Source organism: Pelmatolapia mariae, linkage group LG15 (genome assembly GCF_036321145.2).
Source record: "Pelmatolapia mariae isolate MD_Pm_ZW linkage group LG15, Pm_UMD_F_2, whole genome shotgun sequence".
Lineage (NCBI taxonomy): Eukaryota > Metazoa > Chordata > Actinopteri > Cichliformes > Cichlidae > Pelmatolapia > Pelmatolapia mariae.
The window spans coordinates 15391575-15415660 of record NC_086240.1 but is presented as its reverse complement, the minus strand read 5'-3'; the positions used below and the strand labels follow the sequence as shown (position 1 = coordinate 15415660).

General features: G+C 39.3%; 1 protein-coding gene across 1 annotated transcript; it reads right to left on the bottom strand.

The window, feature by feature from the left end:
- Nucleotides 1-1647: 1647 nt before the first annotated feature.
- Nucleotides 1648-16068, bottom strand: LOC134643486 (apolipoprotein B-100-like). The gene is made up of 26 exons (XM_063495866.1): nt 16014-16068; nt 15313-15357; nt 14912-15024; nt 14655-14800; nt 14372-14519; nt 13817-13969; nt 13427-13551; nt 13239-13324; nt 12657-13107; nt 12425-12539; nt 12101-12247; nt 11767-11978; nt 11433-11652; nt 11094-11267; nt 10785-10988; nt 10521-10688; nt 10117-10319; nt 9768-9938; nt 9272-9393; nt 8935-9136; nt 8656-8828; nt 8393-8568; nt 8186-8301; nt 7688-8061; nt 2880-7576; nt 1648-2766 (listed from the first exon to the last, which is right to left on the bottom strand). The coding sequence occupies exons 1-26, from the start codon at nt 16066-16068 to the stop codon at nt 1648-1650; spliced, it is 9915 nt and encodes a 3304-aa protein (XP_063351936.1).
- Nucleotides 16069-24086: the final 8018 nt, after the last annotated feature.

Genomic DNA, 24086 nt, shown 5'->3' with positions numbered 1-24086 from the left:
CTTTTGTCGCATTTTCCTGACACACAGCTTTCTTTCCTTTGATCATACAAAGAAACATTACGTATACTGATTAAAATAGTTGGAACCTGGTGGTAAATTTAGAAAATTCACTCTATTAGTATTTCTTTCTTTATTTGCTTTAATCAGGATCCACTGAACCATCACGTTGATTCAGGCCTTTGAAACAAGAGTAAATCTAATGTACTTGTGTATTTGCAGTTAACTTACTTATATATGTTTTGCTGAAAGAAATTTATGCTAGTTCAAAATACCTGCTTTTCAACAAGTGACAACATTAAATAACACTATATGAAAATGAATAATTATACCCCACTATACAGATTTATGACCCAAATGCCCAAAATTAACAGTACTGGTAATTATAAAAATCTTTTTTGTTAATATTACAATATGTTAAAAATAAATATTTTTACTGCTAAAATATAATTATTGTTGTTATCCATGAATTTCCACTTTTACCATTTTACAGAAAAGCAGAAAAAATATTTAAAGCACATTATTATTATTTTTACTACAGTTATTTATTTATAAACATTCCTGAATAGAAAAATCTGCTTTAGAGTTTGAATGTTATGTTTGGTTCATATTTGAGTTCTCAGAGAAGTCCAGTGTACTTGTTCATATTTGGGTAAGAAAACATTGGATTCAATTTTTCATTTGCCTAATAAATAATAAATAACAGCATCATTTGTTTTAGTTATAAATATATTTTTGATAGATTTAAAAAAATATTTGCATTTTCTTGTTTTTATGACAGACAGTCTGATAAATTTGTTAAGCACTGTATACAGCGTACTGAGTCGTGTTCCCATTATTATGAATATGTTTACTTTTAAGGGTCTCATAGTTTACTCTTTCTCATATTATTTGCAAACCCTTTAAAGATTTAAGCTTGTTTATACTTCTAATGACTTATTTATCACGTTACACGAGTCAATAAGCTGTATACTTATTTCACCACTTCTCATGATGACACATAGCCTGTAGCTGTCCCCAGACAAAATAATCCCATTATTCCAAAGGGGGAATACATTTTGAGACTTGACTTCTAACTATTGTTATAACCCTGGTCAAAATGACTCTGTTTCTATATTTATTGTGATTGTTTTATTATAAGAAATGTGTGTGTGTGTGTGTGTATCACAGGAACTATTTGTGTCCGATCTAAAATTAGACCAGAGGATAGAAATTACTAGCAAGGGTGTATTGTTGTGATCTTTAGGGAGTAAGCTTTTTATTGTTTTAAATCTGTACAGGAAAACATAAAACTACATGGAAATATTTATAGTCCATTAGCTTCCAATCTTTTTAACCAGTCATGTTAAACTTTATGTAAAGAATGCACAGACATGAATGCAGTACAAACTGTATTTATTGATACCCAGACAGGGTTTTTTTTTTTTAAATAGTACAAGACACAAAGGGAGCACTGGGCGTCTGCTGTGAAATAATAAACAATTTTATCAATTTGAAAACTAGTAAAGGAACAAACATTATACAGGCATCATTTTTATTGCTCAGTTTGGTTTGCTGTTATGAAAATAGATTCACTATTGCACCGTTGGTTACAAAACACAGAAAGTCAATACAGACACTACATCCTAAATCATTGTTAGCTATGGTTGCTTAGTTGAATTTGGCAACAAATGGCAAAGGGATGTCAACCTCTACTTTTTGCTCGCTTACTCTAACATATTTTTCAACACTTTTGCTTTTTTCCTTCAGGGATTTAATGGCATTGTTGTGCAGACTATTAATGCCTTTTACCATTGATTTAATCCAGGACTGGATGTCAGCTGTGAGTTGTTTACTAGACATGTCAGCCAAAATATTTTGGAGTTTAGCAGTCACAGTTTTTAGATATTCCATAACAACTCTGCAGACCTCTTCAACTGGCTTGACAACACCAGCCAGAACAGGAGAGTTCATGGCATCGTTGTATGCAGTACTCACAAAGTCAGAAAGTGTCTCCAGATTCTGGGATTTTAGCATTTGGAGAAGCTTCTCACTCTGTTGGATGGTAAACTGCATGATTGCTGATAATTTCTTTACAATGTCCTCCAGCTGAATATCTCTAAATTTCCTCACAGTAACAACCACTTGGTCCTGGATTTTCTTTAAAGCTACCAACATATCATCAAAAATTTCCTTTCCACTGACAATGCGATTAGAACCTGGGAAGGTGAATTCAGTGGCTTGGAAATAATCAAGTGCCGTTGCAAACATGGAAGAAAGGTACTCTGGAATCTTATGGACTGCTTCTTCAGATACATCAGCAACAAAAGCAGTACATTTCTGATAGACCTCAAGCCCAGACAGCTTCTCTTTATAGCCAGGAATCTGGAACCTAGTCTCTCTCAGAAATTTAACAACAGCATCAAGGAACTTTTCAACTTTCTTCTGGTAGTTTTTGAGGATTAAAACAGTATTATCTGTGACAGTTGTCACAATCTTGCAAGATTTTACTGATTCGAGACTATTAATAGCCCTCTTGAACATCACATTACCCTGCTTTTTAGCCTGTGCAAAGGAACCTTCGAGTCTTCTAACTTGCTTGTTGACCTCGTTGTATGTTATGACAGCAGATTCAGACACTATTTCCATGACCGCAGGCACCTGATTCTTCGCTCCGAGCATCATCTCGTATGGTATTTCCATATTCCAGGTTGTTTGAAGGTTCAGCTTCTCAGAGTTGATCACAGACATCTTCAGACCCAAGATATCAATGTCTGTGGATGGCTCAGACTAAACAGTACACATGAAAACCAATAGGTTAATTATTTAAATAATATACCATTTAGGTTGAAAAAAAATCAGCTTTAATTAGAAAGTGCATCGATAGTAGACTATTTTCTTACCGGGTAACGACCATAGAGTCTTGCTTTCACTTGTGCCGGTCGCTTAGCCTGCATCTGAACTGCAATGAGTCCTGCAGATGGATTGGAAACTGAGACAATAAGGCCTTCTTCTGGATTTCCAGTAATCTCCTCATAGATTTCCATGGTCAGGTCAAGAATGTTGACCTTTGCTGTGTTTGTGATGGCGATAGCTACATTTTCAGTAGTTAGGAAGATGGTGCTGTCATGGTGTCCCTCTAGCATTGAATGTTTCACATTGAGGAGAGAGGCCATTTTAAATCCACCCATCACATTCACATTGGTATTGCCCTCAATCATTCCATTCAGGAAATCAAATTCAGATATTGAAGAAGCATCTAGTTTGATGGTGATGCTGTCCTGCTTTAGGATGCTTGCGTTAGTCTTGAGAGTGATCATCGGTGTCTTCATGGAGATCTCATAGGTCATATCACCCATAACTGGGATCTTGATGCTCTGAATTTTGGGCAGGGTGATTTTTGGAAGAGTTACCTTGCGCAGGGCAGAGGGCACACGCAGAGTGGGCATTGTGATGAGGGTGAAGTCAGGCAGTGGAATTGTGAATGTTGATGTCTCAATGTTCATCATGGGAACCTTATAGGCAGGGACAGTAATAGTTTTAGGCAACTCAGTGCTATATTTTTCATACTCTTCCTTTGCTTTGTCATATGATGTAGCGAGTATGGCAGCAGCCCTATCCTTGCCATTCATCATTTTCTTGTGCAGTGTCTTGAAATTGGTGTTAATGGCATTGATGACTGGATCCATATTGATGTCAATGGTGATCAACTCATGGTTCTTAGTGTACTTCAGCTTGGAGCTCAGATCAAATGTTTGCTCTGTTGTGATTAGTAGATTGCCCAGACCAGTGTCTTCCCACAGTGAGTAGTCCTCCACTTTTGGTGTCTTCATGTCAACAAATGGCAAGGGAATTTCAGGAATGGTGATAGGCTGCTTCAATACATCAAGATTGGCGTCTCCTTTGATTTGGGAATACAGGTTAATTTCTGTTTCTCTGTTGTCCAGAGCAAAGTAATGGGAGTATTTGTACTGGTTGAATCTAGCCAGACCTGTCCAACTAGCCTGCTGCACTTCGGTGTTCACGGTGAAAGCAATGTCATTCTGGAGATCTATCTTTCCAGACAGCTTTAATGGAAGGGCAATTTTGGCATTTGCTGTGTTCTTGGTATCAAGCTTAAGCTCATTAGGTGTGACCAGAGCAAGGGCTGAGTTTGAGAGAGTTCCTTCAACCTGACCAACCAGCTGTGCACTGTGAGAGGCAGAGAAATCAATTTTCATGTCTTCAACCTTTGCCTCGAACTTGACTTCTGCAACGCTGTTTTTAATGAAAGGTGTTTCAGTCTCAGCCTTGGCATCAACAACTATGTGGCTGAAAATGCATATTTCAGCACCAACATTCTGATTCATTTTCAGAAGGTTGCTGTCTGTTGTTCCAGTGAAACTCACTTTGGCTTTATGGAAATCCATGACCACTGACAAGTCGCTCTTGTGGCGTGCCTCATCTGAGAAGTCCCGAATTGCATATTTTTCACTGGCAACATTGTTAAAGGTCAGTTGGATGGAGCCATCTTTAAGCAGGAAAACTACATTTTCATTAATCTCCATTTCACTAAAGATGTTAAGGGCAGGCATGTTGAGGTCATGTTTGTAATTAGTGGCTACGGTGGTTGAAATTCCATTTTCCATGTTGAAGACTGCATTGTTAACAAGGGTTGCAGAGTAGAGCTCAGTTGCTGCTGTTGCAGTGGTATCAGCAGAAGCTTCAGCTGTCAGACCATAGAAGGTCATTTGACCCTTGTGGTCAAGTTTAAAAGACGACTGATCAACGTTGATGAGCTCAGAGATGGACAAATGACTCATCTTGGGCACAGATAAATGTGCACTGGCATCCACAGTGAAGTCAAGGATTCGTAAAGTAGATGTAGTCTTTGAGATGAGGTTCATTTTGAACTCTGGTGTGTCAGAAATTGTTGTTGTGTTCTCCAGGTCAGCAGTGGTTGTGAGTTTATAATGAGGTGAATTAACTCTGAACTCTCCATAAAGTTTTCCAAAACAGGGGATCTTGCTCATTTCTGCCACTTTCTCTTTCAGCTCCATGGTGAGGGTGTCATAATCAAAGGACCTTACTTTCTGGATCATTCTCATGAAATAGTCACTCATGTCATCAATTAGCTGTTTGAAGTCAAAGGCATATAGCTCATTCAACAGGTCCTGAACAGGTACCATTATGTTTTTCATCACAGGCTGAATGTCAATTGACCTGAGAGCATCAAATGCATGCTGAATCTTTTCTCTGACCTGATACTGCTTCATAATTTTAACAATCTCATCCATGAAGGCTCCAATCTTTTTTTCAACTTCAAAGTTGGAGAGAATCTCTTCAATTTTGGTATAAATCACTTGGAACTTGTTTGCAATGTCGTGTTTCTTCATCCAAACCATTATGGTGTCTTTGATAGATTTCAGTATGTTCATGACTTTTTCAGTTGGGAGCTTGGGTGTCATGTTGGTGATGAAGTTTTCCATTGAGCTGATGAATTTTCTCAGGTCTTGGACAAACAGGTTGAAGTCAAAGTTGTCAATGGCCTCCTTTAGTTCTGCCACCTTGAGCTGTAACTTGGCACTGATCTCATACCTGTTGTTGATGTCTTTTAGCATCTCAATGCTGTTGTCCATCAGCGCCATCACTGTGCTCTTCATCTTTTCAACGAATGCAGGCAGATGCTCAATAAATGGGATCTGGAGAGAGTGACTGTCACTGTTCTTGTCATATTTCACAAATCCAGAGATGCCATAATTTTGACTGGACTCACTGAAGAGGGGAGTGGAGACTGCTCCTGCCATTTCAACACCCATTCTTTCTGCATTGTTGTAGGCACTCATTTCCTGTTCAAAGGCGTGCTCATTTACTTTAGATGTCACCTTCAGTGCGACACTTTGCTCTTGGAGGCTCAGCATGCTGCTGAACATGTTGTCCATATTTGTTGTAATGGTTGGTCTGCCTTCTAGTTCATGTGTGGTTGAAGCTCTGTACTCAAATGATTGTGTGAAAAGCATGGGTTGTGCTCTCAGGAGGAATTTGCTGTATAATTCACCACTCTGCTTTCCATACAGATTCACTGCACCATTTGAATTGAAAATGGAATCAATGTTCAGGGTGAAGGGTGCAGCCACAGTTGCAACTTTGCTGTCCAGATGAAGAGATGGTGAGTTGAAGTTAGCCACATTGTTGAACTTCATGGTCAGGCCAGCAACCTCGATATCAGTGGTATGGGTCATTTGAGTTCCCAGGAGTTTACCGTTGGTGTTATACTTTGCAGACAGGACCATGTCAATAAACTTGATTTCATAGGTGTGTTTGAGCTCTTCCTCTGAGAAAGCTCCCATCACTGTTCCAGTCAGCTCCAGGTTGTAGGGCTCTGCCTTGAACTGGGCATCATTCACGAAGCTAACCTCCATTATCTTCAGGTCATTTTTCACAATAACTGAGGCAGCAGAACGGCCCATGTTGACTGTGATGTCATGCTTGTAAGAGTTGCTGCTGTCAAGCAAGTTGTCAGTCTTGGACTGCAGGGTAAAAGATCTCAATGTAAGAGACAGTGCATTTGTGTTTTCAGTCCTCATCTCATTGAAAGATCCAACCATGTTGTTAGAGAGAGTCAAGCCATCTTCATTCACTCTGAAGTTCACTCTGTTCCTGCTGTTAATATCAAAGAGGTTAGCCTCAAAGTTGCTGTTAAGGTAGACTTCTGTGGTTGCAATCTTGCCTCCAATGGTGAGCTCTGCTTTGTTTTCTTTAATGCCTCCTTTTGTTGTGAGAGACATGGTGGCACTTGAAGTGTCAACTGTGCCATGGAAAATATTCTCAAATGTGAATGGACTGTGCTGGGCAGTTGTTGTACAGCTGGTGGTCAGGCCATTGGTGTTCAGGGAAAAGGCGGCCTTGTGAGAGGCGATGCTTGAAAAGATGTTCATGGAGGCATCAGTGTTGACCTCCAAGCCAGAGGGATTAAGGGAACCGGTAAGCAGTGAATAGATACGGTTGCTTGTATCATCGGCTAGATTCTCTATTCTGAGACTGGCCTGTCCTCTAGAGGCAGCAAACTCTATCTGGCTCCGAAGCATCCTCTCATCAGCCTGTGTCTCAGAGCTGGACTGGATGGTAAGCTTGAGATCCTTGTACCTAAGGTTAATTTTGGTGTTGTGCACGATGGGGTCGCTGTTCACTTTAGTGTTAGAGTCAAACAGAAGCTCTTCCTCTGCATATGATGCCTTCATCTTGTTTTCAAACTTCAGGTCTTCAGACTTCACATTCAGTGAACTCTGCATTATTGCTTCTTTCTTCGCTGGCTCGACCGAGAAGGTGTAGAGATAGGTGGTGGTAGCAGTCATGGGTCCAACAGTGACACTTCCATTTGTGTTAACATTTCCAAAAAGCTTTTTAGAGTCAAGGGTCATCTGGGTAGTAATAGTCAGGGAGGTGTCCAGACCCACAGGGGCAACAGCATGCACCTTGTAGTGGCCAGTTGACATCAAACTGTCTGTGACTGCAATGGTTTCCTGAACATTAAAACCTGTGGTGATCAGCATGTGCTTCAGGGAACCATCAAGATTGAATTCCATCGTTTCTGCTTCTGTGTCAGTGATTTTGGTTGCTCCTTTAGAACAGACAAATAAAAAAAATTAACAATTCGTATCAGCATCTATGTTTTTTCTGCACTGTTCAATAACAAATGTATAGTTTATAAGAATAAAGAATAAAGAATTACCCTCAGCTGAAAATGAGAGGAATTTGATCGGACTGTCAGCCACAATGTTGAATTTGGCCACATAGTTAGGAGACTCTGCAGTGTTGTTACCAGCAGACGCTGTTGCCTCCCACTTATAATAGTTGGTGTCGACCTTGGCAGCCATTTCCACCATGCCCATCAGAGGCAGGGTGAGATCATAGTCAGATGGGATGTTAAAAGTTGGGATTTGGATTCCTCGTGGGGCAAAATCTATGCCCAACTTCGGCATGGAAATGTGTGGAGTGGTGACCATTTGAGGTATCCTCAGCTCCTCAGATGATTTGCCCCCAAAAGGAACTGGGATGGTGATAGTCAGACGGTCCTGGTTGAACTGGTATCTCAGTGTGCTTTCACTGTTGAAATGGCAAAAGTAGGGAACTTGTTAAAATGTTGTATTTATTCAGTATAAGGTTTGAAGTTTTTTTTTATTATAATAAAAATTATGAAGATACTAGTTTATGTTTTTGCTTCACTTACAGGTTCATGAACAGGTTTTCAGGCACAGATGGCATTTCCATCATAGCTAAGCTGTTCCTCAGTCTCGCCATATAGGGACAATCAGCTGAGACTTTGTCCATCCAGATATTGCTGGCCTGATTAAAACACATCATATTTCTTATGATTCAGTCTGGACAAAATAAAAACTACGAAATAAACATTCAGTTAGTATAAAATTCTTTTTACCTCAATTCCTTTGTTGAGGATGTGTCGTAGTTTCATATCAGTCTTGACAACCCGCTGGTCCATAACATCCTCTGCAGTCTTCCTGAGCCAGGCCTGGAGGACCTTAGTGTAATGCACTGGGACTTTTGTTTCAGCATTCATGTTGGACATCAGCTGAACCTCAGCCTGATCTTTGCCTGTGACAGCAGAAAGACAGTGTTTTAAACTGTGCCTGACATGACCATTCTTTGAGCTCCATTGCCACTCTTCTTGAGCAAAATTACCATATTTGAAGGTGACTGCCTGAATGGAGGAGATCTCTGGGAGCTTGACATCACTTCTGATCTCCATGGTGAGTCCGTCGGCTTTGCTCATGGTAGCAGTGACTGTGGCATCTGTCCTGAGTGAGGGGACTAACAGCTGAAGCTGCAGCATGCCATCAGTCATAGCCTGAAGCCTATAATTAATAATAAAAAAAAGCAGTTAATTTCTGCAATGAGGTCAGTGGAATTATAGTAAAGTAACTGAACAATTTAGGGAAAGATTTTGCTGGGTTTACTCACTTGGCACGGCCAGTCAGAGTGAGTTGAGGCTCGTTCTTGTTGGAGATCTCGAGGGTAATAGATTTGCCTCTGGCATTGCTATCTGTCATGCCGAGCTTGACGCCCGCCTCAACATCAAAGTCAGGTATGTCGATCTGAGTGCTGAAGACATTTCTGTTCCTGTTGTATTTCATGGTGACTGTAGCCTCAGTAGGCTGAGCACCTGACGTCACAGAGTCAGAAAAACGTTAATCACTTATCTGTATAACTCAAAAAAAGAAAAGAAAAGAAAAGAAAAGAAAAGAAAGAGGCAGCACATGTAATAAAATCCTTGATTAAAAAAAAGCAATATTCATACCTTCGGCTCTCAGAGTCATCTTCACAGAATTAACCTTGTGGCGTCCGTCCTTTTCTTCGCCATAGGTGATACTGGCTGTGTACTCAGAGACCTCTTTAGTAGGCTCGATGTCCAGAGCAAACCTTGGGTAAAAATAAAGTCTTTAGTACATTTTTATTTCTTCTAATGCAATTTGGTACTGTGCAGCTATGAAATCTATGATCTCATGTGCATATATCCAGCTAAAACCACCATCTGAGATGAGCTAAAATCTTTTCATCTCTATTCTTGACCAAGTATAAATATAAGGTGAAGTAAGGCGGTGCTGTTTTGGCTATTCTTATCTGTATTTAACCATCTTCTTTTCAACTGTACCACAATATACTAAACAATATTCAGCATTAAATGGAAATATGTTACATGATCATATTTAAGGCATTTCCTTTTCTTATTTAACAAAGAAACAAAGAAAAACAAAATAAAAAAGCAAAACCTGACTTTTTAAAGAACATCTTACTCAGTCTCTCCGTTCAGAGGGAAGTAAGGAACAGCCGTCTTGCCAGGAGCATCACCACGAAGTGTTTTTGTGCAGTATTTGACTCCAGAGAAGAGAGGGCTGCAGCTGGAGTCGGCCAGTCTGTGTGGGATCACTGTAGCGTGCCCAGCACCCACAATCATAACTTTGTTGCTATTTCAAACAAAGAACAGCAAAATTACTTCTAACAACTTTATTAAACATACAGAATATATGAAATGCAATATGCTCCCTGTTGGTAGTGTTCTTTATAATTATTCAATCGATATCAATTAATACCATTTACTTGTATTACACAAAGTAAGTTATCAGATTTTTTTTTTTTTTTTACCTGATTCTCAAGAATTTCATGGTGCCCTGTGGAGCAGGGATGGAAAGCTTGACCTGGTTTTGCTCCATGGTGATCTTGGCATTGAAAGAGCTCTCATGGTACATGTTGGTGTGCATCTCAACTGAAGAGACAACAAATTCAGGCACATGGATTCCCATCTGAGTCATGAACTCAATTCCAATGGCGGGCATGAACACCAGCTCCTGGAAACAAAGGGGATCACAGAAAAATTGAAGTGTGTGGGGAAAAAATAACCAACATTGCTACAATGTCAGGATTAATATTATTGAGAATTCTACAAACATGTCACAGAAACAAACAATTAAAACAGCAACATTGTAATAACAATTGCTGTTTTAGTATGGTGCTAAACACAGGTTTAATACAATAGATGGAAACTTTACCATGTTTGGAGTCATGCGAAGACCTCCTTTTGCACCAGGAGCAAAGGTGCCAGACAGAGCAAATGTCAGAGGCAAGCCAGATGCTGTTGACATCATGAATTTGTTGTCCATGAAGATGTAATGGGCAAAAATCTCATTGCGAGTGCTTGAAATCAGGTTAGACATGACCTGACAGGAAGAAATACAGTTAACAAATAGAGTTTTTCTGGGGCAAAGAAAAAAAAACTCTATATAGACACTATATTAATGACTACAGAACACTACCTTTGTAGGCATTATCCTCATGAAAATGTTCGCATACATCATTGCATTTTCAGCAATAGATTTCAGTTCATTGCTCTTGATGTAGCCAAGCTCAGCTCCCATTAGCCTCAGGTAGGCCATGGCCTCTGGGGACTCTCGGTTCTGCAGGTCTTTTACCAGCTTGTTGAGGTTGCGGACAATTTCTGTTGCAAGGTTTTCAGGAGCCTTAAGAAAAAGGGACCAATATGTTAGATACGTTAGTGTGAGTGACAATGATACGTTCACTAAGAATAAGAGTGTTAAACAGAAACAGTTATGCGAGTGATATACCTTTTGCCCCTCTATTTTCAGTGGAGCAACCCATTTCTCCAGAACCTCCTTGATCTTTGGTGACATCTGTTCTTCAGCCCAGTACAGAGTCTTGGACACTGTGTCAGGGAAGAATCCATTCTTGCCAAACAGAGCCTCAATGGTTGGCTCAAAGCCTTTTCCTTCCATGCCAACCTGCCAAAAAGAATTTAATAATATGAATACAGAAATGAACCAGGAGTTGTTGGGGTTAGGTCCCATCAAATAAAATCAATCCCCATGAATAAAGTTCAGTGTTAAAGGTGTAAAACTACAATTTAAAATGGCAAAATTATTGTGCGTGACAAGCAATGTACATACCTCCCAAATATCCATGCTGTAACCAAAAGCATTCAGGGTAGTTTCCAGCAAGACCTCCCTTGGCAACGTGCTGCTGGGATCGAAAATGACATTGCCTTGAATTTTGGCCGCCATGCTCTCATGTGCCATTCCCAGCTCATAGTTGCGAGATTTTGTGGTGTAGTCACTGTGTGTAGAAACATCTGTGTCCTGCAGGGCATCCATTATTTTCTCACCGAGCCTGGAGTGAAGATTAAAAGTAAAACTATTAGCTGAGTGTAAATAGATGGGTGCCCAAATCGGCGCTATATTAGTATAGAACAACACATTAAGCTGAAAAATGCTTTATTCTTACTTTTTGGTCTCTGAATCAGTTGAGGAAATGATGTTGTAGATGTGGGAGGACACAAAAGCCCTGATCTGCTCGTTCTGCTCTTGGTTAAGCAGCTTCTTCACCACCTCAATGTCACTGTCCTCGGGGTTTCTCATCAGTGTCAGATAAGCTGCCAGACGTTTCTGCACAGCGCCCTTGGGATACTGGCTGACCCTCTGGAGGTTGGCACGAATCTGGACAGGAAAACAATGTGAAAAAACAGTGACTTAATGGTCTTTGTAGCTTCAGTTTGTCTCCACTATAAAACTGGGAAGCAAGGAGACTGTTCATGTAGAAGAGGAATGTGGTTAGTTACCTCATCTGTCACAGACATGCGCCTGAAAGCCTGGATGGCGGCCAGCTGCACGGACAAAGTGGTTGCAGGCTGTCTCATGCACTTGAGCAGGGTGGTCTTAATAGCAGGATCGGTGGCCTCCATTGCGTCTCCCATGTTGCCAACAACCTGGACAGAATATTAAAGCAAATCATAAATCATGCAATTAAATGTTCCCCTTAAAACTTTTTTTTTATCTTTGTCCTCAGGAAATGTGGGATCAGTGTTTTTTCCCCTCTGTATTGTCTTGATATAATAAAGTTTTCTTGAATGAAAATGTATTCTTATTCACGTCTTGTTACCTACCCTTAAAGTCAGGAAAGTCAGGTCTTTGTCACCAGCGCAGTCTGCACCCAGAAGAGAAGCAATATATTTGTAGACAGCTGTGATCTCTGGAGTGACTCCCTCAGATTTATACAGTCTAGAAGCAAAGATAGACATTAGGGATTATGTATTAATTTACAATAGGTACCACAATTCAGTGTTACTGCATCGAGGACAGCGTCCTTCAGAATGTCATATATTTATGTTCACTTACTTCCTGGCTGCATTGCTCAAAGCATACATGATGGGTTTGCTCTGCTTGTACTGAGCCATTGCCAGCAAGTCTTTCACCATCTGGCGGGAAGGGTTGGGCAGCAGCCCCAGGGCGTAGACAACAGCATCAACCTCAACAGCGTCTCCATCAAAGGTCCTGAGAAGCTTGAGCATGGCGCTAGTGCATTCTGGTGTACCACACTGAGCCAGAGCTTGCCACGTCAGAGAGGGTGAAATGTCTGTCATCTCAACAATAGCTGAGTTCAGGATGTCCCCCTTCAGGCCACGAAACTCTGACACCAGCTGGCGGAAAAGGCCGGCGCGCTTCTCGCCCTCGTTGGTCTCTGACAGAGAGTTCAGCTTCTGCATCGTGGCAGCGACAGCATCCATGGTTTGCACTGGGGATTTGTCGTCAACAACATCCATGGGCAAGTACCTGACATTGTCCTCATCTGTACAGAAATAAATCACAAGCAGTGGAAAATCTATTAGAATCTGGATGTTAGAGACACACATAGAATATTTATATTGTTTTTTCCCCCCATTTTTACAAAATTTGTTTTCACGCAACAGAAGCACTCACTGTGATCAAAGATTCTGTCGTTGATCTTGGCAGTCGCTCTCAGAGTCACAGTCTGCTTCACCATAGCAGAAATTCCATATTGGTTTCTTTTTACAGAAGAGAGATATGTGCCAAATGTGCGTTAGCTTTTAAAGAGAATTCACAAAATTATTCATGAAAAATATACAAAAAGTCAAAATAAAAATTACTCATGGGACAGGGGCAGGAAGATGTGTTTCTCTGTGCAGGTTCCACTGGTCATGTGTTTCTTCTGGTTGTCAAACCTGTAGTTACAGCTCTGAGTGCTCCTGATCAGCTTGGACAGGCCGTATTTCTGACAGGCAAAAGAATAAATAAATTTAAAAAATCAATGTTTTGTCACAAGTTTGGAGAATGTAGAATGCTTGGAAATGTAGATGTACTTTATGACTTGACGTGTGAAGAAAAAAGGGATGGATGTTTGCTTTGTGGTTTTATACTATGAAAATATAGCTTGGGTTCGTTTAATAGTGTAATCGGACCATATTGTTTTCCACTGAGGATTTTGACTCTTGGCCTGAGTTTGTGAAGGCAGTGTCAGATTTTTGTTGAACTCTTACCATGCCAGAGACGAGAGCCAGGGGACTGGTGTCCTGTCTGCGGGCAGTGAACCAGTCACATCTGGACAGATCCCTGCTGACTGTCACATCAGTAGCAATGTCCTGTTTGTTGTTGACGGTGAAGTCGGTGGAGCACACTCCGTGTACGGTGGGCTGGAAATGATTAGGATGTTCAAAACCATTCAATATTCAAGCTGTAAGAACTGGACTTGTGGACGTGCTTTCTTTCCTTTAACTTATCTCTTCAATCAGGTAATCAATCATTCTTAAAGATTACCTCCATTATGAGAGCAGCATATGTCAATAACAAGATAAAGTTATCTAGGACTTTGACCTGTTGCTGAAGATTGTCATTGTTGGAACATGCTGTTACATCAGTGTATTTATCTGCTCTGACTGGGCCAGCTTATCTGCCTCTTGTGCAACTTATCTGTGCATGACTAAACAACAAACTGAATCAGGCTCTACTTGGCCTGATTTAATTGCCAACTATGAAGCTATGAAAATATCCCCAAAAAAGAAGAAATCAAGTAATAAACAAGTGAGGGGAGCTACCATTTCATTGTTCTTCTCCTCTTCCATCACAGGCACCATGAGAGCAGAGACAATTCCTCTCTTGATGTTGAGGATGTTGACAGGCTCATCGTCCTCAGGGTACAGCTTGACATCTGTCTGTCCTTCGACTGTGATCTTTAGAGTGTTTCTGTTGACGTGGACAGATCATCATTTACAGCCTGCCATTCAGGTCACTCTTTGATTTCCTCAGTTATCCTGGATCCTAATTTCTGAGAGTAATTAACGAAATAGATAAATCTTCCCTACAAACAAGATGACTCACTTCTCCATGGCAGCTTTGAAAGCCTCAGCTCCAGCAGCAGGACGATACAGTGGATTCCCCTCATCATCAATGCCAACAACCTCACTCAGAGAGCACTCTGTTGTGCGGAGGATGAAGCTACAGGTCTGGGGCACATCAACCTCAACCTGTGCAGCAGAATAAACAGTTTGTTTGGACTTCTTGTTTTACATTCGGGGTCATGAGATTGCTGGGGTGTTTTTTTCCCCCCCAGCAATGATCTAAGCTCGAAGACTTACTGTGCAGGAGACTTTGGGGCCGCTTTTATTGTCTGTAGCTCCATTCACAGTGTTAAAGGTCTCAGCTTCGTAGTCATACACAAATCTTCTGAAGTGCCTGTATCGTTTGGCCACTGAAAAGTATTTAAAGCATTTACAGCAATAGTTAGACCAACAACAGCCAGTTTTTTAAATGCTACACTAAAAGAAAAATTTCAAGGCTAGCTCCACTCAAACCAAAGCTTTACATCCAGGACTTATGGAACTGAAGCCAAATGTTTAATACATAGTTCTCTATATATATTCTAGGTATAATGGGAATTAAATACTTCAAGGTTCCCATTTTAATTTTCCCGCTTTATAATATTAAATTACACATTATAAAATGTTTACTTTTAAACAATGACAACAAAGACACTCACAAAAGCAGGCTGGAGATGGTTCCTCAACACTTCCAACATCTTGCTCTGGAAAACGAAAAAAACAAACAAACAAACAAACAAACAAACAAACAAACGCACAAGCTGCCGTTACAGTGCAACAACACAATTGTAAATGACTGAATACAGTAATTATGCCACTTTTGGCTGCTCTCATATTCCAAGCGTGAGTCTCTGCGCATTTGATTTGGCAGATTTTATGTCAAATACGCTGTCTTATGCAAGCCCTAAGGAATTTGTGTCTCCTACCGGGGGGAAACTATTGATTTTTGTTTGGTGAATGTTTAAGATACAAGTTAAGTACATTAAAATATACTACTACTAATAATAAAAACATAATACTGTTATTTGTCAATGCCTTGCAAAACACTTAACACAAACTAACAATATTTACTGTAAATTTTTATATGTCAAAGTCTAATTAAATAGTTACACATTTGTTTTGCTCTATTTTAAAAACATAGGAGACACAAACGGTATCAAAGATCATCGTCTCAAATTTGTAAAATATGTGTTCCATTTCAGAGCAAGTTGCCAACTTTTCACAAAGCTAAAAAAAAAAGCATTCGTTACATATTTTTAAACAAGCAGATTTAAGTCACATACAGGACTAAGTTTTAAAAATCCACTGCCTTTAAAAAAAAAAAAAAAAAATAAAATATATATATATATATTGTACTCACGGGCTAGCGTGCATGTGCCCAGAAACAGCACAAGGCAGAGCTTGTAACCCAACATCATGGGTTGAGCTCCTGGAAGCCTTAAGGTAAGGAGAGTCCCCCTCTTTCTCTGAAGACTAATTATTTTGCCTTTGCCTTTTGGCTTTTATAGCTTTCAAGACATACTGTATGTGATTGCAGGGACTTGCAAATGTGTTGCCCTGGTTCCAAAGTCTGAGCAGTCCTTGTGGCAGGTCAAAGGTAAAAAGACTGTCTGTCCGCACTGGGTGGGGGTGGCCAGTGATTATTCTAAATGACAGTTGTTTTATTATTTCTGGTTTGAGATCATCCTGAGGTCATTAATATAGAATGCTAATGCTAATGCTTATTGTTAAAAAACAAAAAAACAACCCCCCCCCCCCCCCCCCCACACACACACACACACAAACACAATTTATATCTAGCAGATAATTTATTATTTAGTGCTCTACTACTTGTATTAGTAAGTAATATAGTGCAGTACAACATAGATTTTGTGGTACTAGGTTAATACTAATGTTTATACCGGTATGTTTTCATATATCATTATATTTTAATACAACATTAATATAGTCTTGCTAGCTAACATTTTTAATAACCATCATCAGTGTTGTGTAGGTACTAATCATCATGGATCAATAACTTTGTTTGTATGTTGCATTCAAAGCTCAGGGCACAGAAACATTTGGTAGTATCAGGATTTTATTGACTTTCATTTCAATGATGTGTGCCATTATTCTAAAAGGCAATCAGTTCACCTGACTGAGAAGGGTTTCAGTTTTGATTTTACAGAATTTCCTTTGGGATTAATAAAGTTTTTCTGAGTATTATTTCTTTGTTTCAAACTTATGACTGCATGACCGTTCATACGATTCAAAATATAGCTTATAGCACAAATGTGGCACTATGATGTACTACAAATATGCGAACGCCTTCACAAACGCTCACCTTTGCCTCATAGATGCCTCAAGCATGTGAACCTATATCGCCTGCTGCTAGTGTGCTCCTGCTTAAAGTTTGTTATCAGCATATATTAAAGCACGTCTCAAAGCATTAGGTGCTTTATGACATGCACATGGTAGATAGGACTCTAATGGGCCTAACCAGTCATCAGAAGTGCAGTGCATCTGCAGTGGTTCTCAGAATGGTGGTGGGATCTCTAGGGTGGCACTTGGACATCCAGGGGGAAAAAATCCAAAGTGAAAGTGATTATAATGAGTAATTTCACTTATGGAATAAAATTAAAACAAAACCTTCAAGCTATTTCACTCAAATTCAACTTGCATCCCTTTTTATAAGCTGTTTCCCCTATCAGTGGGATTTGGTGTGATGGGAGGATGCTGAATTTCGATTTCAAAGGGGTTGGTCCAGAAGAAGCTGGATTACCTGAAATACTTGAATGGAAAACTCAAAACATATCTCCCTGAACAAGAAATATTCAGCCCAACTGCAACAGTTATGTCTTGCATTTGGGTGTAACATCATTTTAGGATCCACCCTAGACTCTTGTAGTCTTGTAATAACCTTAAACCTCAACCATGGCTTACTAAACTGTTCATTCACAAAATAAGAAGAGTTTAGTTTTAGCTTATTCTAATTTGACTAAAATGACTTCTACTGCAATATGCACTATTCAATATGTCCCACAGCAACACATGCAAAATGTAATTATTATAATATGACAAATGGCCTGAAGTAGTAAAGTGCAGAAGCTGCTAAATGAATCACCAGTGCCTTTCAGATCGCTAAAGGTCCAGTAATCCATAAACCTGCTTATTGATTTCCCATTTGCTGTGGTGCATTCGGAATAACAGGGTGAAAGATGTAACCTTGGTAAGGTTTCATAGCTTCCTGTAGGCCAGAGCCCCCTGGAGCTTTAGTCACTCCCAGTGGGAACCAGACTGGATGCAAATAAATCTCAGCAGTGGTGTCTCAGTATTTATGGCTAACCTTTCACCTCCAAAGAAAAGCCTGTGAAAGCTTCTAGATAAGGCTTACAGGAGAAATGAGCTCAAGATAAGTCAATCAGACACAAGGAGACTAGCTGATGTTGCACAAGAGTAACATTAGCACTGTGCAAATGGGTTATAGTACAGTATGTAGACTATATGGACTATGTGGACTTATGGGATGTATGGGAATAGGAGAAAATAGTGAATTTTTGGGACTAATACTAAAACGACTATTTAAATAAGCCATTTCACTGACACCTCCTGTTAATATGTCTGTTTTTTTTGTCTCTGCTATTAATGATCCCATTTTAATGTCAGAGGAAAAAGAGAAACCTTTATAATAACAAAGATTGTAAAATCTTTCTTTACCATTCTATCTTTGGACTAAAGTCAAGTTACCACACAGCAGATCATCTAATTTAGCAACAGGCCAGTTGCAGTGAACAAGATGATATGAAGTGACCAATGATTAATTAGTTTAATTGGATAAATGAGGGCTATTTAAAAAAACAATTAGAAATATGCATTGAACCTTTTTACTTGGCTTTTTTATGTACTTTAATCACTTGCAGTAGTATGGTTAAATATCTGATCACGAAAAAAATATATGAAATGATCACTTTAAAAATAAAGCTAGTTTCCTAAATAAAGGTAAATAAAGATGTTTGTCTCCTGTTTCATTTGGGCTCAAGTCAAAGTTCAGTCTGAGATACTGATCTTCTGCTGAGCTCCGAAAACAAGGAGAACTTACCAAATCAATAAGGTTCAGCAGGTTTAAGTGCTCGCCACTGTTCATCAAAACCAATGTGAATATATTACCTCTGATTAATACGTTTGAACCAGATGTTTAGTGGATAAAAGAGGGAAATGGCAGTGCTGGACATTTAGTTAATAAGTATAAAGTAATAATACTAAAAACCACAAAGCAGTAAACAAACATGGGAAATATATGTATATATAAGTCATTAAGGAGACAAAATTAACACAAATGATTTAAGACTGAGATCATGGCGTGAATGATATCTGTACTCTTACAGTTTTTAGTTGGAAGGAGACACTTCATTGCTTTAGAGCCACTCAGAAAAATCCCCTCTGATACTGTAGTGATAGTATGTTGTTGATCCAGCATGAGTCATAATGACTAAACAAACATAACCGAAATACAGAGAAGAGTCAAGGCAGATAGAAATATCTTGCATTTTCTGTCAAATGTAATGCAATAAGGAAATGGATAACTAAAGATTTACTGTCTTTAATCTCAATCCTGAGATATTTTCATGATAAATATTAAAATTAATAAAATATACTAAAAGCTAAAAGCCAATTCTCCACAAGTTGGCTTGTTGTGTACATAAAAACAGAAATTAATGATATGAAAATACCATAAACCACACATTTTACCCACAATTGAACATGGACAACACATCAGGAACATAACTTAATATAAAAGATTATGAGCCAATACACAACTAAGAGCAGGAAACTGAGGCTACAGTACATCAACAGCAGATTCAGGATATGTACTGTGTCCACCGAAAAACTGTTTAAACACCATCAAACAGTTTCACCCTATTAACAGCAAAGACCTGGAGGACATCTTAGGTCAACTGAACTCCTCCTCTTGCTGTTTAGATGTCCTGCCAACAGTGGCGGTCCTAGCCTGTTTGGCGCCCTGGGCGAACACTCCCTCTGGCGCCCCCCCCCACAGACACACACACATATGAAGAGAGAGAGAGTATGCATAGTATGCAAACGGCTACTAAACAGACATCATAATTCGTCATACAATGAGAACAGGACAAATCAATAATTGACACTGACTAATTAATATTATATTATTGTATATATTGTTTGGAGTTTAGTCTGTTACTGTTACTATTTTTACCATTTCTTCTTGGAGGAACTGTAACCCACATAATTTCCTTAGGGATTAAGAAAGTATTCTGATTCTTAATGTTTTAGGATACATGACCTGCCATTATCCAATGACACATCTGCTTACCTGTATCTTTTGCTCGTTTCTCCTTGTAGGAGCCATAATTAAATGTATTGAATTTTAATGATCACTGGGTTTTCATTTGTTTGGTTGCTATGGTGATGTGTAACTGGAGTCACGTGGGTGCTAGCGGTGACATTAAGAGGGCGTTGTCAGTCTGTCTTTCACTGGTTTGATTTTGACAGAGAGGAGGGCTGGGTAGCCGCAGTTTTTGTTGACCGCAGCACAACGAGTTTCCCCTTGTTGCATTAGAGCCTGTGATGTTTTAAGAGTTTGAATCGCGAGCCGATCACATTGCTCTGTAAACTTTTCAAGCACTTTAATAAACAAGCAAGCAATTCCACCTCTCGCATTATTGCGTAAAGTTGACAGCGCTCAGGCAAATAGGCAGGCTCAGTCCCCGGCCTCTAGCGACTGTGGAAGTCGCTACACTCCTCTTTTTTCTCTTTTTTTAAACTTTGAAAAACGGGTTGTGTGTGAGACTTTAAAGCAACAAAATATAAAATATACATTTTAAATTGTTATTGATCCCTTTACCCCTGGTCCTAAAGTGTATATTTATTTTTTTTACTCTTAAATATTTATTGTTCGTTTACTTGCACTGCTGTAACTGGAGCCTCGTGGTCTCGTCTCTCTCTATACTGGACTGTATGTAGCGGAGATGACAATAAAGTTTACTTTGACTTCAGCAGCGAGCAGGCGCACCGAGGGCTCTCGCGCTCACTTTTCGTGTATAGAAAAACGTCGGCGCAAATTATAAGTCTGTATCATAATTTCTGGTGTTTTCGTGTTTGTTGGTTTGTTTTTATTTTGTTTTATTTTGCGAGTTGGTTATTAGACGCTGCTCCAGCCAGCCAGAGAATCCCCCGCCGCCCCGCCCTCTCCTCCCTGTGCCGCAAGCAGCAGGCGCACCCCGCAAACGGAGGGCACCCTTACTCCCAGCAAATGGGCGATAGAAAACCGATCGGTGCCTATGCCATCCCCAATATGCGCTGGCATGATGTCGGGGCAGCAATTTTATTTATTTATTTTTTTTGCCGATGCTCGTGATGCCGCCCCCCACCACGATGCCGCCCCGGGCAACCGCCCGTGTCGCCTGTATCTAAAACCGCTACTGCCTGCCAACAAGTTTTTTCAAAAAGGTCTCAAAGACTTTGGAGTCAGACCTGTTACAGATCGTCAACTTTTCTTTAATGTCAGGTGTGTTTCCAGAACCACTAAAAACTGCTGTAATTAAACCTATACTGAAAAAGGACAATCTTGACAAGACACAAATGAACAACTACAGGCCGATCTCAAATCTCCCATTTTTAAGTAAGATCATTGAAAACGCAGTTTCTCAACAGCTCAATTACTTCTTAAAACAGAATAACTGCTATGATGCCTTCCAGTCAGGTTTTAGACAGAACCACAGCACTGAAACCGCTCTGACCAAAGTGTTTAATGACATATGTCTGAATACAGACAGTGGAAAAATGTCAGTCTTAGTTTTACTGGATCTCAGTGCAGCATTTGATACTGTTGACCACAACATATTACTCAAACGACTGGAGAATTGGGCAGGTCTTTCAGGAACTGTACTAAACTGGTTCAAAACATACTTAGAAAACAGGAAATACTTTGTATCAATAGGTAACTTCACATCTGAGCAGACAAGTATCACATGTGGAGTTCCCCAAGGTTCCATCTTGGGACCCCTTCTATTTAACATTTACATGCTCCCACTGGCACAGATTATAAAGAACAACAAAATAAACTATCATAGCTATGCAGATGACACACAAATATATATCACAATGTCACCAGGAGACCGAGGCCCTGTACAGGCTCTTGGTAAATGCATGGAGGAAATTAATGACTGGTTGTGCCACAATTTTCTCCAGCTAAACAAAAATAAAACTGAAGTAATAGTCTTTGGAGTCAAAGAAAAACGATTACAGGTCACCAGAGAACTTCAATCTATACACCTAAAAACCACAAACCAGGTGAGAAATTTGGGTGTAGTGATGGATGCAGACCTAAACTTAGAAAAACACAATAAGACAATAACAAAATCAGCTTACTATCACCTCAAGAATATATCAAGGATAAAAGATCTGATGTCTCAACAGTACCTGGAAAAACTAGTCCATGCATTCATCTTTAGGAGGCTTGATTACTGTAACAGCATCTTTACAGGTCTACCTAAAAAATCAGTCAGACAACTACAGCTCATTCAGAACTCTGCTGCTCGAGTCCTCACTAAGACCAAAAAAGTGAACCACATCAGTCCAGCTCTGAGGTCTTTACACTAGCTGCCTGTCCGTCAGAGGATAGACTTTAAAGTTCTGATGCTGGTCTATAAAGCTCTGAATGGTTTAGGACCAAAATACATCAGTGACCTCCTGACCCAGTATGAACCTTCCAGATTCCTCAGGTCATCTGGATCCGGTTTTTTATCAGTTCCCAGAGTCAGAACCAGACACGGAGAAGCTGCATTCAGCTTTTATGCTCCATATATCTGGAACAAACTCCCAGAAAGCCTCAGATCAGCTGAAACACTCAGTTTTTTTAAATCCAGGTTGAAGACACCTATTCTCAGCTGCATTTGAATAAAACACCAAACCCACACTTTTAAGCTTAAATTTCAAAACTTACATTTTAACTACTGATTTTATCTACTGTTCTGATTTTATCTACTGTTTTTTTTTGGTTTTTTTAATCAATTTTAAATCATGCTTTTTATTTGTTTTTGTTTTTTAATGTCTCTGTAAAGCACTTTGAATCAACTTGGTGTTGAATTGTGCTATATAAATAAACTTGCCTTGCCTTGCCTTGACTTATACAGCTCACATGGGCTAACCAAAATTGGGAAGATTGGAAAAATCATCCTGCTTTGTATGAAGTGTTCAGGTGGTGGGCTCCTTCACACCAGCTGAGGATTGTTTGCCTACCACAGGCCACTAGAGTATTGACAATGAGTTCACTGCATTCAATCTCAATCCAATAGAGCATCGTGGGATGGTGGAATGGTGCAACACGGTTGTGCAACTAACAATTCTGCGACGACTGTGTGATGTTATCATGTCAACATGGAGCAAAACTTTAGAGGAAGGTTTTCAGCAGTTTGTTGAATCTATGCCAGAAAGAATTAAGGTAGTTCTAAAGGTAAACAGGAGTCCTAGCAAAGTGTAATCACAAATTATCAGGTAAGAGTATTCCACCCTTAAATGTGCCTGTTCATTAACCTTTTAGAATGACAGTAAGACAACATGTTGCAGTTTTACACTCAAATTAACCTCGTCCCTGTGCTTTATTTTCATGCTAGTCATTCTGCCTTAAAATAACTTGCAAGTTTTTTGGTTGCTTTTTTGATTTTTTGCATAACAAGATGAATATTGTACTCATCATTGTGAATTGGAAAAGTCAGACAATTCTCACAAGCAACAAGAAAAGAACTACGTTTCAAAATCTTTGGATTAAAAAGCTAATGCAGAGACCAAATAAGACCCAGATCTCAGGTTTCTTTAATTCTTAACTTCCTTTCAAAGCTTTCTGCCTTGTAAACTGAACGCATTTTATAGGATTTAAAACAGATGAAAGTTTCATCACACTGGCTCATGTATCACTGCCTCAAAGGCACAATAAATCAACCTAATTACTCAGGTTTAAAGCGTACTTTCTGACTATGGAATGATCTTTGGCATGATCCTTGTGTTAAAATGTTTTAAAAACTAGTTTTAAGTACATTTTAAATAAATCTAATCATGACTCTAGCAATGAAGCTGAAACGACCAATGCATCTGTTAGTACTGGACATAATTAGTACTGGGCCTATAAAGTAGCTTGCCACGCTTATGTCAGAGTTTAAAATCAACAGAGTGACAGATAAACCAGATAAATATGGAAGAAATCTTTACAGTTTCTTTGACTTGGTCTAAACTTGTGGACAATACCATACCATACCAGCTTTATTTATAAAGCACTTTAACATAAAACCAGGGTTCACAAAGTGCTGTACATATACAAATAGCATAAGCAAAGTAAAAATAAAATAAGATAAAAAAATAAGATAAAACAAAATAACTAACTAACTAAATAAAATAAAATAAAACATGTTAAAACAAACTG

Excerpts from the sequence above, each read along its gene's own strand:
- LOC134643486 (XM_063495866.1), bottom strand. The coding sequence starts at position 16,068 with ATGTTGGGTTACAAGCTCTGCCTTGTGCTGTTTCTGGGCACATGCACG. Across the intron at positions 12,248-12,424 it reads TGACTTTCCTGACTTTAAGG|GTTGTTGGCAACATGGGAGA; the intron begins GTAGGTAACAAG and ends TATTCTGTCCAG. Across the intron at positions 7,577-7,687 it reads CCTCTCATTTTCAGCTGAGG|GAGCAACCAAAATCACTGAC; the intron begins GTAATTCTTTAT and ends TCTGTTCTAAAG.